At 37.2% G+C, this 14,015-nt stretch overlaps 2 protein-coding genes across 4 annotated transcripts in view; one reads left to right on the top strand and one right to left on the bottom strand.

The window, feature by feature from the left end:
• LOC107845316 (calcineurin B-like protein 3) overlaps nucleotides 1-1,607 on the bottom strand; it is an 8,760-nt gene extending 7,153 nt beyond the window's left edge. The window contains exon 1 of the mRNA XM_047398329.1: nucleotides 1,494-1,607. The gene's annotated coding sequence lies outside the window, so the exon portion shown is untranslated. The remainder of the gene's footprint in view (nucleotides 1-1,493) is intronic.
• A 2,351-nt stretch (nucleotides 1,608-3,958) lies between these two features.
• On the top strand, nucleotides 3,959-13,783 carry LOC107845317 (formin-binding protein 4). Of its 3 annotated transcripts, XM_016689566.2 has the most exons (11): nucleotides 3,959-4,160; nucleotides 7,732-7,824; nucleotides 8,327-8,448; nucleotides 9,072-9,862; nucleotides 10,024-10,305; nucleotides 10,403-11,295; nucleotides 11,489-11,565; nucleotides 11,679-11,774; nucleotides 11,859-11,932; nucleotides 12,413-12,533; nucleotides 13,442-13,783. In XM_016689566.2, exons 1-11 carry the CDS (start codon nucleotides 4,076-4,078, stop codon nucleotides 13,523-13,525), a joined length of 2,718 nt encoding a protein of 905 aa, XP_016545052.1. In that variant the 5' UTR covers nucleotides 3,959-4,075; the 3' UTR covers nucleotides 13,526-13,783. The 3 variants fall into 3 exon arrangements, with proteins under 3 accessions (XP_016545052.1, XP_016545054.1, XP_016545053.1); XM_016689568.1 differs by lacking the exon at nucleotides 3,959-4,160 and having other exon boundaries at nucleotides 7,732-8,107; XM_016689567.1 differs by lacking the exon at nucleotides 3,959-4,160 and having other exon boundaries at nucleotides 7,732-8,111.
• Nucleotides 13,784-14,015: the final 232 nt, after the last annotated feature.

Raw genomic sequence — 14,015 nt, 5'->3', positions numbered from 1 at the left:
GCACTCCTACCCACTAACCATCTACCTTAATTCGCGCCCTCCACAACTTCCTATCAAGGGTCATGTCCTCCGTAAGCTGTAACTACTCACCTCCCTCCAATATTTATTAGAAACGTTATCTAAACTGGAAAAATCAGAAAAGAGGCACATTCAAAGACACAATCTTTATACTTATATTTCAAGTCAATTTGATTCCCAGTAAACTAATACAGTGATATATATTGAACAGCTTAGCTAAACTGGAAAAATCAGAAAAGGGGCACATTCAAAGACACAGTCTTTATACTCTTTAATCTTGTATTCTTAAACATGTAATGTGGAAAATTGAAATCAAAGAGTTGCAATAACAAAAAGAGACATTCTTTTTAAAACGGACTACATAAAAAGTAAGACAAACAAATTGAAACGCAGACTACTTTATATCAACCAATCTTCAAGTCAATTTGGTTATGAGTAAACAAGCTTAGCTAAACTAAAAACACAATCTTTATATGCGCGAAAGCTAGCTCGGACACAATATTAGGTGATTCTTCTCATCTTTCCTAGCCTTGGTGGACAGAGTTAACTGACATCTGCAGGTGTGAGTGATAAAAAAAAAAAAAGCTAGCTCAGACACTACAGTTATAAAAAAGAATCTTTATACTTGTATATCGACAACAACAACATACCCAGTATATTCCCACACCAAGTGGGGTTTGGGAAGGGTAAAGTGTACGCAGTCCATACCACTACCTCATGTGAAGTAGAGAGGTTGTTTCCGATAGACCCCGATCCAGGACAGATAACAGTATAACAAACACAACATAAAAGCACACAACAAAAATTACACACTGCTAGCTAATGCAAGAAACAAGACAACCACAAGATAATACTATAAACTATCTATTCAAAATCATAGACATCACCAAAACACCACGAACAAGAAACTCCAGATGCTGAAAAAGCACTCTTCCCTACTGTATATCACTACAACAACAACAACATACCCAGTGTATTCCCACATAGTGAGGTCTGGCGAGAGTAGTGTGTACGCAGACCATACCACTTATGAAGTAGATAGACTGTTTCCGATAGACCCGCGGCTTAGGACCGATAGCAGTATAACAAATACAAAACAAAAATGCATATAAACTAGTGCAATCTGCAAAATAAACTAACGCCACTAGCCACAAGATAATACTACAACCACAAGATAAAACTAAAAACTATCTATCCGAAACCATAGACGACACTCAACAACACAAACAAGAAACTTCAGACACAAATAAAGAACGCTCCCTATTGTTACGGACGCACCCTCACCCACTATCCTAATACGCATTCTCCACACCTTCCTATCAAGGACCAAGATAGATTAAATCAAGAATTCAACAGATGATCAAAACCACTAATTCAATTAGGATGACTATAACAAATGGATCTACTACTAACAGACAACAAAAAGAATCATAGTATAATAATAAATAGTATGAATTAACAAGAAAAAAGTTACCTTTTTTTTGAATTTCAGACCACAAAATTGCTGAAATGATAGAAAAGAAGTAAAGGGGGTTCTTGTTTATCTTTATACTGATGATTTTTGTGAATATTAGTAGAGTAATAATATATACTATGAATATTTTTTGGTGGCTAATCTTGATAAAACACATGTTTGCCAGTTGTCTAATTAGTATGGGGTAGTACTCTGTATTTGTTCTTTTTTTCCAAATTTGTTTGTTTTTTTTGTTTTGGTATCTTAGCGTATCATATGGAAGCTCGACTAAATGCATGAATGAGTTTTCTATTTTTAGAAATATTTTTGCCAGGTAATATATCCTTTGATTTAACTAGTATTTGTGTATGAATATTTTTTTTTATATACCATATATACATTTTATATAAAGTTGTTATATTATATATGTATGAAGATTTTTTTTTATATACCATATATACATTTTATATAAAGTTGTTATATTATATATATAATAGAAAATACTCTATTTTCACCTTAAATTATATGTTGACGTTACATCTACGCAGGGGCGGACCTACTTACAATTTTGGGGTGCTCCGACACCCAATAAACTCGACGCAAAATAGGTATAATTACATAAAAAATATACGAAAATAGGTATAAAACATATAAATGCACCCACTGAAACAATAGTCGAATGAGTGCACTGACATTTAAGTTGATCTTAAGCTTCTCCACTGAAGGGACGTCTCGGATTCGAACCTTGTTGAGGTGATTTTTTATTTTTAAGCACCCATAATCTTTAAATCCTAGGTCTGCCACTGCATCTACGTGTACATGAGTATTTCTATCTGTTGTATATTATATTTTGGTTTAGCCTAACTGTAAATAAATAGTTTGTAGGCTCATTTCATGTTTAGCCTATACTTGTACAAAAACAAAAGAACACAGGTCCTGCAAGAGGAACTAGATATTTTTCTAAGAAAAGTTTTTTTGTCTCTTTGCTGGTTTCATTTTCTCTCTGAAGCTTACATCTTTAGCTGATTTCTCATGATTTCAATTCTTTTACATGGTATCAGAGCCAGGTTCACGTTCCAGATATTTAGCCTTGGGCGTGCGGGGATGTTAGAGTCCCACATCGATGGGTTAAAGGGTCCTTGATCTTCTTATATGGTCTTGGTCTTGGGCAACCTTCCCCTCATGAGCTAGCTTTTGAGGTTGATTAGGCCCAAAGTCCATTTCTTTATCATATACGCGAAAAGACTGAGATGCACCCGAACTCTAGGAGAGTCCTATTACCCCTGAATTAATTAAAACCGTATTTTTGACAGCTTTAGTGCCTACGTGGCACATACATGGCATATACGTGTGCCTACATGGATCTTCCACGTAGGCACTAAAGCTGTCAAAAATACGGTTTTAATTAGTCTAGAGGGTAATATGACTCTTCTAAAGTTCGGATGTGTCTCATCCTTTTCGCATATACTTCAAGATGGAAATAGAGCATTTTCCCTAAATATAATGATCTCTTCTGAGTATAGTGTAATGAGTATTATATATTTACTGTTCTATATAGAGGAATTTTTAGAAATTTTCCTATCTAAATTTACGTATTGCATGATTCATTTTTGAATTTGGAGCCTGACTAATGGAGGGATACCAAATAGTTTATCAAAATAATAATCTAAACTTGTATATCTAAAGTTTATTGAAATATCAGATTTATACGTTTAAAGTTAATTTTAACGCAGTAAGCTTACAGAAAAAGTCAATAAATTACACCCAACGACCTTAAAATTGGTTATTTTAAATATTTAACTCCTTCAAGGTTAAAAGTTAAAAGTGTGTTGCTCGATGGTGGAACCAAACTTATTGGACTTTAAATTTTGCCCTTGAAGCAAGCGTTGTTGAAATTCAAAGTCATCTACTTCTGAAATGGGCTATTATTTAAATATACAACAGCAACATAACATACATAGAATATTCCCACAAAGTTGGGTTGGAGGGGGAGGAGGGTAAAGTGTTCGTAGTCCATACCACTACCTCACGTGAAGTAGAGATGCAGTTTTCGATAGACCTCCGACTCAGGACAAATAACAGTATAACAAACAAAAAAACGTAAAAGTAAACGACAAAAAGGAGATATCACACCGCTAGATAGTAAAGAAAATAAGACACCCACAAGGTAACACTGTAAACTAGCTACACAAAATCATAGACATCACCAATACACCCGCGAACAAGAAACTACAAAGGGCTATTATTTAAATATAGGCTCCAAAATTGACTATTTGTGCACTTGACCCCAACTATCTGGGCTTAAATTTTGGGCAAATCATGTAAGCCCACTCAATCAGATGAGCAGTCCAACCCAGGAGGAAAATTTGGGCTTTTAGGCCCATAACAACATGGGCTTATTCAAATCCAATCCAAACATAATGACCCATTTTACATTCTCTTCCTCAGCTGATGAGAATATATATAAAGAGCCATGTATAGGGTTTTTATTTATCATTTTTAGCTCAAAAAACTGAAAATTAATATTCATAAATTTCATCTTCAAAAATCGTTTCAATTTTGCGTAATCGAATCGTTGAATAAATATAAATAATTAATCGGAAAATGGGAAGGAGAAAAGAGCGAAAATTAGCAGCAAAAAGTGGCGGCGGTCGGAGAGTTAAGCTCGATCTCTTCGCGGAACCCATTGGTAACAATATTACTATTATTGCTTCTTAATTTGTGCTTCCCTGCGTTTTTTCCAGCTAAAAATATTGTAATATTACTATTATTATTATTATTGTTGTTATTTTTTGGCTAATAAACTTTGTGAGCTATGCGAAGTATAATTAATTACGTAGATTCATAGCTAGAGAAAAATTAAGAGTGATTTTGATGGATGTGTAATACAGAGTTCTTAATATTTGTTGTTAATTCTTCATTCGGTATCGAAACCTACTAAATTTTTAGCTAGAAAAATAGAACTGATCTATTTATGTAGTTGAGCTTATCTAATAAACTTGGCGAGTTATGCGAAGTAGTATAGTAAGTTTCAAATCTGACTGAAGAATATTACGTAGATTGATAGCTAGAGAAAAAATTAAGAGTGATTTTACGAGCTATGCGAAGTATAGTAGGTTCGGAATCGGAATGAAGAATATTACATAGATTGATAGCTAGAGAAAATAGAGTTTTTTTTCTTTTTTGATTGATGTATAATAGAGAGTTTTTGTATAGTTTATGCTGGTTGATGTGTAGTTGATGTAGGTTGGATTACCAAGTTTCTTTTTTTGGCTAATAAACTTTGTGAGCTGTGCACTTACTAAAAAACTAGTCTCCAGTAGTGTGCTTTGCACGTTTCCCTTATCATTATAATTGAATTTGTATATTTAAAAAGTCGAGTTATTAAATACAAAGTGCTGAAATTAAACAACAACAACAACATGCCAGCATTATCAAAAGTGAAAAGGGTAAAGTGCAAATATTTATGGCTATTGATGAGAAGAAGTCCAAATGGAGAATAATACAAATATATATGTTCATTCCGAGAATAATAAGTATACGTAGAATAACAATTATATATACAATGAGATTGGAAAAAAAAAGAAGGAAAATTGACAATTGTGTAGCGTAGCCTCTTTAGGAAAGGCCCATTGGCAAGGAAAAGTATGTCTTGAGAGTCTTGATGGCGACACTACCGCGCAGATCAAGCGAGGCAAAGAGCTCAACATGTTTTCACCTCGCTTCAGGGAAAAAGCGCGCAATTGACAAACTACAACATACCTAGTATAATCCCACAAGTGCGGTTTGGGAAGGGTAGAGTGTGTAGGGACAGGGAGAGGTTTTCTCTGATAGACCCTCGGCTTAGAAGGGGTGAAATTAGCACTACTAAATTTACTATTTGCAATCGTTAAATATAAATCCATAATAGCGGTACGGTGCATTTGCCATCAAACAAGAAATATGTGAAGCTATAAGATAATATATCCTCTAATGGTATGAATATGTCAATAAGTTCCTACTTTAAAATTAATAAATGCATATTGATGTGTTTAACGAAATTAGCAAAGACAATTAGAAGAAATATATAGATTTCTGCAAAACCACAAAGCACAATAAATGTATATTTATCCTAGCCCCAAGCATCTATTTAAAATTTGAAATATATTCGAAGAAGAATAAATGGAAATAAGATTACCATAAAATCCGGCTTGTACTCGGTTATTAAATATTTCTCTTTACTCTGTTAAGACCTCAAAATTTATAGGTATTTTTACTTAAGCTGAAACTTCAAGCTTTTAATCTCATTCTCTTCAAAATGCAAATAAGTTAATGTCAGAAGAAATTAATACAAGAAATGTAAAATGAGATTGAAGTTTTTTCTATCATTTTTCCTTTCTGGATGTATTGGTGGATGAATTTTGTGAAAGTTGTATAAATTCCGTTGATGAAGTCTTTTTTTCCTTATGTTTTCACTTTTTAACCTTTTTTTGAAAACTGTTATAAATTTCTCATTGATGTTGGAATTGCATGAGCTTGACCAATAACCTTTTAAGCCTTCTTTATGTGTGATTGAGAGTCCGTGCCTTTTTTATTCTCTATTGCAGTTGTCTAGTTACTTGTATTTGAACCTAGTTGGATTAGAATTGATTACTTGTCGAAGGTATTATGGGAATTGTTTTTGATAAAGAAATGGACCTCGGGCCTAACTCAACCTCAAAAGCTAGCTCATGAGGGGAGGATTGCTCAAGACCATATAAGGAGACCAAGGACTTTAGCCCACCGATGTGGGACTCCAACCCCCCGCACGCTCAGGGCTGGACATCTAGAGCGTGGACAATATAAGACGGGGGGCCAACTTCGGAAACAATGAACTGGGTAGGCCTGACTCTGATACTGTGAAAAAGAAATGGACCTTGGGCCTAACTCAACCTGAAAAGCTAGCTCATGAGGGGAGGATTGTCCAAAACCATATAAGGAGACCAAGGACCCTTTAACCCACCGATGTGGGACTCCAACAGTTTTTAAATGGTTAGGTATTATAGATTTTTAAGATAGGCTGCATACATATTCCTTAAACTTGCCTGAATTTTTCATTTGGATGCTTCAACTGGAACTTGTTCCTTTATACACTTCAACACAATTCAAAGTGTGTCTATTGAATACTTTGGTGACAATAATTTTTTTTAAAAAAATACAGTATTTGCATTACACTGATGGATGATGTGGCAAAGCATCAAATGAAATACAGACACATGGCATCTGGCCCCAAATAACATAATAAATAAAGGTTTTGACCCAAAGGTTAAATACAATTTCTATTTTCACAACTTCTTCCCCTCCAGTTCCATTTTCTTCCCAAATAATGACCATTACAGGACTTGGTTCGAAGCTCGTTTTTGTCGTGTCCTACAGTGCAGTGTTAATATGATGAGTCTCTATTAAGTTGTGAAGAATCTTGGAACTCTATATTCAAAATGTATTGGTCGATAATAGTTGCATAGCCGGATGGAGAAAAGGTATCTGGAGCTCGGTTGATGGTGAGGTTGTGATATAGATAGTAGTGCAGTGACCTTTTCGGTGATTAAAATTTTTGGTGCTGCTCCCAAAAATAGTGATTCTAGATTTAGAAAAAGTGAAAGGGAAAACAGGGAGGGGAAGCATCAATAGAGGTAAAAGACGAGATAAGAAGAAAGGAAGAAAAATGAAAGAGATCTATCTTTTTCAATTTTTTTCCCTCTTTGACAATGTTGTGGGCCCAAACTTTATAAATTAAAACAATTTTACGCGCTCAAGGAAAGTGTTAAGACAGATAACGTGCCATGTCAACATTGCACTTTCAATAGATACAATTTAGCTTGAGTTCCGGTGTTCAATAGGTACAAACTCTACTCGAAGTGTGTAAATGAAAAACTCTTGACAAATTTCAGAAGCCAAATATGTATTAAGCCTTTAACAAAATCAACTCTAAACGAGTGCTAGGTTACATCCCATAAATTCACAATTTTTTTAAAGGAAAAAGGAACCCTGCGTGCATACTTGTGTCCACTTAAGCTTAACTCATATGATAATTGTCTCACGTGTCAAGTTGAATGTCTGCAGGGTTTTCTGAGGATTTTTTTTATTTTTTTTTTTATTTTGTGCTTCTTATATGATATGGATGATCTTTTAAAGGAAAATTATGTGCATCTACTCTACTACCGAATGGTCACTTTATGTTACTCTAAAAATCTCTTCTATCTACGGATGTTGACATTCAAACAATTTCGTATACTTTGTAGGAGATTTAGGTGGCTCTTCTGTCCAAGATGAAGTTGGAGGGGAAGAAGTATCCAAGATTCATGCCGAGTTACCTAATTCACCATCATCTTCAGGTGGGTTCCGTCAGTTTTCTTCAAAAGGACTTGTAGAGAAGACATGATGTGACCGATAATGTTGGTGGAAATTATTGATTTACTTTGTACAAGACATCTTGTTTGTTCCACAAAAGTTTATGTTTTCAGACTGTAGCCTGCTGTAGTATTGGGAACTTTCAATTGGTCATCAGTTACCGTCAGCCCCTGCCACAGTCAATTATTGAATTACGTCTTACCTATCATGCCTTTTTTGGCGGCATCAAAGGCGTCCCGATTACAAGAAGAGTATTTCCTCTCCTCGGTTCGTATGTTTCTGTCTTTATAACCTTTATGACTTTCTGACAGTTGATGTTGTGCTACAGGTGGCCGTGAACTACAACTATGTTAAATTCACCAGTCTTCTTTTTCTAATTTTGTTATATTTGTTTGCCTAAATTGTATACTGGCTTTGTTATAATGTATATTGGGTGTTCCTATCACTTGGCTTGAACTTCTCTGACATTTCCGCTTTGATCCTCAGGTCAAGAACCGGAGAATCCTCTTATGCTGCTTGGGCAATATAGTGACGATGAAGTGGATGAGGAATCGGTTGGACTTAAACATGTTGCTTCAGAGGATTCTCCTCTTGATCATGAAGAGAAGGTGAGCAGTAGGTAATTTATTCACTTGCTGTCGGCCACACAATAGACCCTTGTGGTCCCGCCTTTCCTCGGGCCCTGCTCATAGCGGGAGCTTTAGTGCACCGGGCTGCCCTTTGCTGTCAGCCGCATAATTTGTAGGTTGATGAGCCAATTGTTTTGGCAAAGTAGACTTTTGCTTGCATTCTGATTTGACAGTGATATGAAGGTGACTAATAACCTTAAATTAGAAGAAATGTTCTCTGTTTGTGTATTTGTTACGAAGTTTCTCAGTTAGGCTTCCCCTAATCTACACTGTGCGTCACCTGGTTATTTTGCTATTCAGGTTTTAGCTCTTCTTACTACTCTGCAAATACCACTTCTAATACATTTGTGATTACCTTCCCTTCCAAAGTTCCAATTACTGACACTATTGAAGCATAAATTATGCTGTTTTTTGAGATTCTTTCTTTGAATGTTTGTTGTTTTTCTTATGCTAATGTTTATATTCTTTTGGATTATGGACTAGGTTACTATTCTTTTTTAGCCTGGCATTGCCTCCACTCGTACATTTTCTATTCATCTTCTCGGAGAAGTTACTTTCATGCAGTTGATCTAATAGTTTTGTTTTGTGTCCATTTTGCTTAGGCAAAGCAAGCTGGCGGCGAGGAAAATTGTGTTAATGGGGAAATTGGTTCTACTGTTATGGAAGTTGAAGAGAAAGCTATTGACAATGGCTCTGATCTACCAAGTCCATCAGATAGACCTGCAGAAGATAGTTCTAAAGAAATCAATGCTTCTGTCTCAGTTGATTTACATGCACAGTCGAGTGTGTTGGATCAAATTACTGCACCTGCCACTTCAGATGCACAGGTTCTAGGGGATGCAAGTGCAGGATGGAAGATGGTGTTGCATGAAGAGAGTAATCAGTACTATTATTGGAACACAGTAACAGGAGAGACTTCATGGGAAGTGCCTCAGATATTTGGTCATGCAGTTGAACCGAGTTTAGAAGAGAAAGCTGCTGCTGGAGCTGAATTCATGGGCACAGCCACTTCTGAGAACTTAGAATCCTCTACAAAAATGGATATGGACACTAGACAAACTGGCTTCAGCTCTAGCGACATCAATGAAAACAAGCAGCCAATAGATGACAACTTACATGATAAAAAGGGAGACAATGATGAGGATCAGAGTGGCACAATAAATGGCTCTGAACAAATTGGTTCACGACGTAATGAAATGTCTTCTCCTAGTAGATCTCTTTCTTCAGGGCACTCAGATCATGCTCCTGCAGGCCATTTGAATGGATCAGGTGAAGATTTTATAAAATGTGGGGATGCAGATTATGTTCCAGAAGATGAAACTGAGGCAGACTTCTCTTCCGACCTGGTAAAACATTGTGAACGTTTGCTAGAGCAATTGGAGACCATGAAGGGGTATGCTACTGAGGTTCTTTTGTACTTGTCCTTGGATCTTTATTCCTAACTTTCTTTTTCTTGTTGCATGCGTCTGCAAAGTTTTCAGGGGGATCTTTCCGCCTCTCCCTTCTTCTTTTCCTTCACTTGTTTGTTTTTACTGATTTATTCCATTTCAACAGGTCTGAATTTTACGTACAGCATGATCAAATTTCAAAATATGCACTGGAACTTGAGATTAGGCTAGCTGATATTAGGTCCTTAGCCTGTAATGGGCTTTCATTGCTTCCCTTCTGGGTGCACTCTGAGAGGAAGATAAAACTGCTAGATTCAGAAATAAATCAACTTTCTGGGCTATACTTGTCTGCACAACAGAATGATGTTGAGCCTGGTCATGAATCCCAGAGAGGCAGTGATCATGTCCACGATGCAAATGGAGAGAGGCCAAGTAGTCCTTCCACTGGGTATGTTGGATTTAATTTGGTTATTTTTACAGTAAAGAACATAAAACTCTCTTCTTATAATGATGCTCTTCTTGACTGACCTACTACATTCTGTCAGTGATGCAAGTGAGGAAGGTGAAATCACTGGACATGAAGGTTTAACTCCTCAAACAATGCTTCATCCGACTGAAGAAGTAGACATGGATGTGGATATGGAAGTTGAAGATACTGAACCTTCAAGCAGCTTAACTGTGTGCGATGCACTGCATGCCCCACCGGACGGACCAAGTCTGTCAGCGCAACAGACAAAATTGGAGTCCTCAATCGTGGAACAAACACCTAGCATTCCCCCTCCACCTGATGAAGATTGGATTCCTCCACCACCTCCTGATAATGAACCTTTTCCTCCACCGCCACCTGATGAACCTCTAGATCACACACATACTCTTCCTTCAGATATGGAATCAGTTCAACCTTTTCCTTACAACTTAGCTTATCCAGGTTCAACATTTGATTACTATGGGCAAACTAATCCTGAAGTTGCTAGTAGTTTGTATGCAACTTCTGATGGTCAGGTAGCTGTTACTCATCACCCTTTATATTATCAAATCCCAACCACATATGGTGTGGCTCCTGTGGGGATCAACCATGTCGACCCTAGCGCATACTATGGCCATCAGGATGGAGCACTGCAGCCTGTCTCTGTTGTCAGTGCTACCGAATCTTCTGGCCTTCCAGTTATACGAGGTCATGAAAATGTTGCTCCTGATGCAATTCCGCCCTTAGATGTCAACAAGGGGTCACAATCTGATTTATCAGCAAAATCTGAGGCTGATGTACCTGTTAATTTGGAGAATGAAAAGACGTCTTGTGATGTTCCTGTCACACAATCTGCTTTGCTAGCTTCAGGAACCGTATCAGCAGTGGAGGGTGTTGGTGTGTCTTCAACATCTGTTGCCACTGGCTCTGTTGCTACTGCTTCAACTGCCCCCTCAAAGGTTCAATCAAAAGGTAAGTTGGGAAATCAAAAATTTGCTTGTACTTGGTTGCAAGCTGCAATTCTTGCATTTTTAGTATTGTCATTAACATCGGGAGGCATTTTCTGCTGCATTAACCTGTGAAGCTCTTTATCATGCTTACTAAGGGTGCTTTTCCAATGGATATGAAGCTGACCATTCTGATTTTGCGTTCTTTTTCTCTTCAGTTTTGCGTAAAAAGCGGACTGTTGGTGTGGCGTCCACATTAAGGTCTAATAAGAAAGTCTCGAGCTTGGTAGACAAGGTAACTGATTTCACTTGGTTCTTCCCCCCTTCCAAGGGTCCTTGAAGATTGTTTAGAACATTTGGCTATTGTTTCTTTTAAATGATTCTCATAATGCTTATTCATTTCATTAGTGGAAAGCTGCCAAAGAGGAGCTGCATGCAGAGGAGGAAGAAGAACGTGAAAGTGCTCTTGAGAAGTTGGAGAGGAAACGACAACGGGAAATAGAGGTCTGCTAATGCTATATGTAGTTGATTAGATAGCATCTGTATATATAACCGTTGGTTAAATGTTGAACTTTGTTTCGATTGTAGGAATGGCGTGCTCAGCAAATGGCTAGTGGGGAGGCCAAAGATAATGCTAATTTTCAGCCACTTGGCGGTGATTGGTATCACTTCTGATCATTTTGTTTTCACTGCAGTGTATCTGTGTGTTATATGTTTTCCTGATAAAATATCTATCATGTATTGTATCTATTAGGAATTATCCTTGAAATAGTGTAGTAGTCTTAGATCCTTCCCTGGCCTTGCTGATCTTAGGGGAGTAGGGTTTTTTTTCTTCTGAAATAAAAAGTTCTTTCCGCTGCTGTGTGCATTTCAGCATGTATATATTGCTTGAATCATATGATGCACGCTTAAAGACTGTTGCTCGGACTTCAAAAATATCAGCGGCTGCGTGTCAGATTCGCAAAAAGTACTGTATTTTTGGAGAATCCGACACGGATGCGGCATCAAAAATGAAGAATCCGCGCAACTTAGCTTAAAGAACTGAGGTTAACTCATGCAATTGTGCAAGCTGTGTCGTATTCATTGAACATAGTTAGTTATAATCCCTTTACATTTGTCTCAACTGAATTGATAATATGCAGGCGAGAGCGTGTGAAACGAAAAAGAGCAGAAAAGGCAAGGGAGGCTGAAAAGCAACCATCTGAGGAAAATGAGCAGCCTGATCTGGATGTTATTTCGAAAGGTCTTCCATCTGGATGGCAGGTATCCTTCTGGCTCAGGTGTTTTCTTTTTGTTTGTGTATGATACACTATCCAAAAAGCCCACATGTTCTTGCACACCTGAGATGGTGAGACTAATTGTGTGAGCTATTAAAATGAATATCATCCTAACTTCAGATTTGAGTATATCAGAAAGCAAAATCGAACCATGATAGAAAACGGCAGTGGACTTTGTTGAAGGCTTTAACTCATGAATCACCTCCCAAAAATAACCTTTTAAGTTGGAAACTCAAAATTAATAAAAAAATATAACTTGTGCTTGCAGCTTGGCTCTCTTTCAATCAATCTTCCTTGTTTGTCTGTTGCTTAAATTCCAATTAGCCACCAGCTTTGTAAGTGCAGAAATCATGGTAGACTGCTGAAGCATTCAATAATGCTCCATTCCCTGTGGATATGCCACTGTTTGGCGGGAAACTAATTAAATTACTTCAATCTAAGTTGCTCGGACACTCCATTACTGGAAGAGTCCAAGCAACATAGCTTCAAATATTAACATCGAATACCTTTAAACTATGTCCCTTGACGTGACATGACATGACATTTCGATTTTGCTTGTTATGAGAATAGATCATTTCTGTTGAGCATCCACAACTTGTACGATAGCCCCATGGTGAAAAAATGGCAATCTAGCAGAAGAGAATATAGATCAATGTAACATTTTAGGTCTCCGCCACTTGAATACAACCCAAATTAAGGTCAATGGTCGCGATATCCTACTTATGCCTACCAGTCTGGCTGGTGTGGCTTCCACTCTCCAATTAGTATCCTGTCCCACAGGCTATAACCCAACGATATCAGTTGACAAGCGACTATGATGATGATGCTTCTCAAAGACTTGGCACATTTTCTGCCATGGCGGTGTTACCTAATGGCACTCTTCTTTTTTTCCAGGCTTATTGGGATGAATCCACGAAGCAAGTCTATTATGGAAATGCTGCGACATCAGAGACGTCCTGGAATAGACCGACTAACTGACACAGCATAATTCATTGTAACATTAGTTCTAATTTTGGTTTCAAAATTAGCAGTTACCATCTTGTATATATGTAGGGATGTAGTGTGTGATCCAGTAGTAGCTGTTTTAAGCTCGTTTTGATTTCTTAGTAAGTTCTAAAGTTTTGTTCCTCCTGCTCGATTTAAGTGCAGAAGGTTTATTCGCATGAATCCCCAGTTTTCCAAGTTGTTTATCTGCCTCCGATTTATCGGTTATTAAAGGAAGTTGCTTTAGTTCGATGATCAAGAGTTTTAAGCTCGAGTTACCGTGATTTTTCCTAATCAAAATCAGCATAACCTCGTGAAAGCAGAGAGGTTGTTTCTGAATGACTCTCCTAATCATCTAGTAGGAAAACTACACCTCTTAATGCCCGTGCTTCGCCAACAACAGGAAGCACATAAAAATGCCACAATTTGACTGCACAATATCTACAGACATGTATATAAGGCTTACCAGACAATGGCTCACATT

This window comes from Capsicum annuum, chromosome 10 (genome assembly GCF_002878395.1).
Source record: "Capsicum annuum cultivar UCD-10X-F1 chromosome 10, UCD10Xv1.1, whole genome shotgun sequence".
Classification (NCBI taxonomy): domain Eukaryota; kingdom Viridiplantae; phylum Streptophyta; class Magnoliopsida; order Solanales; family Solanaceae; genus Capsicum; species Capsicum annuum.
The sequence above is the reverse complement of the archived record's forward strand: the minus strand, read 5'-3'. Positions and strand labels throughout refer to the sequence as shown.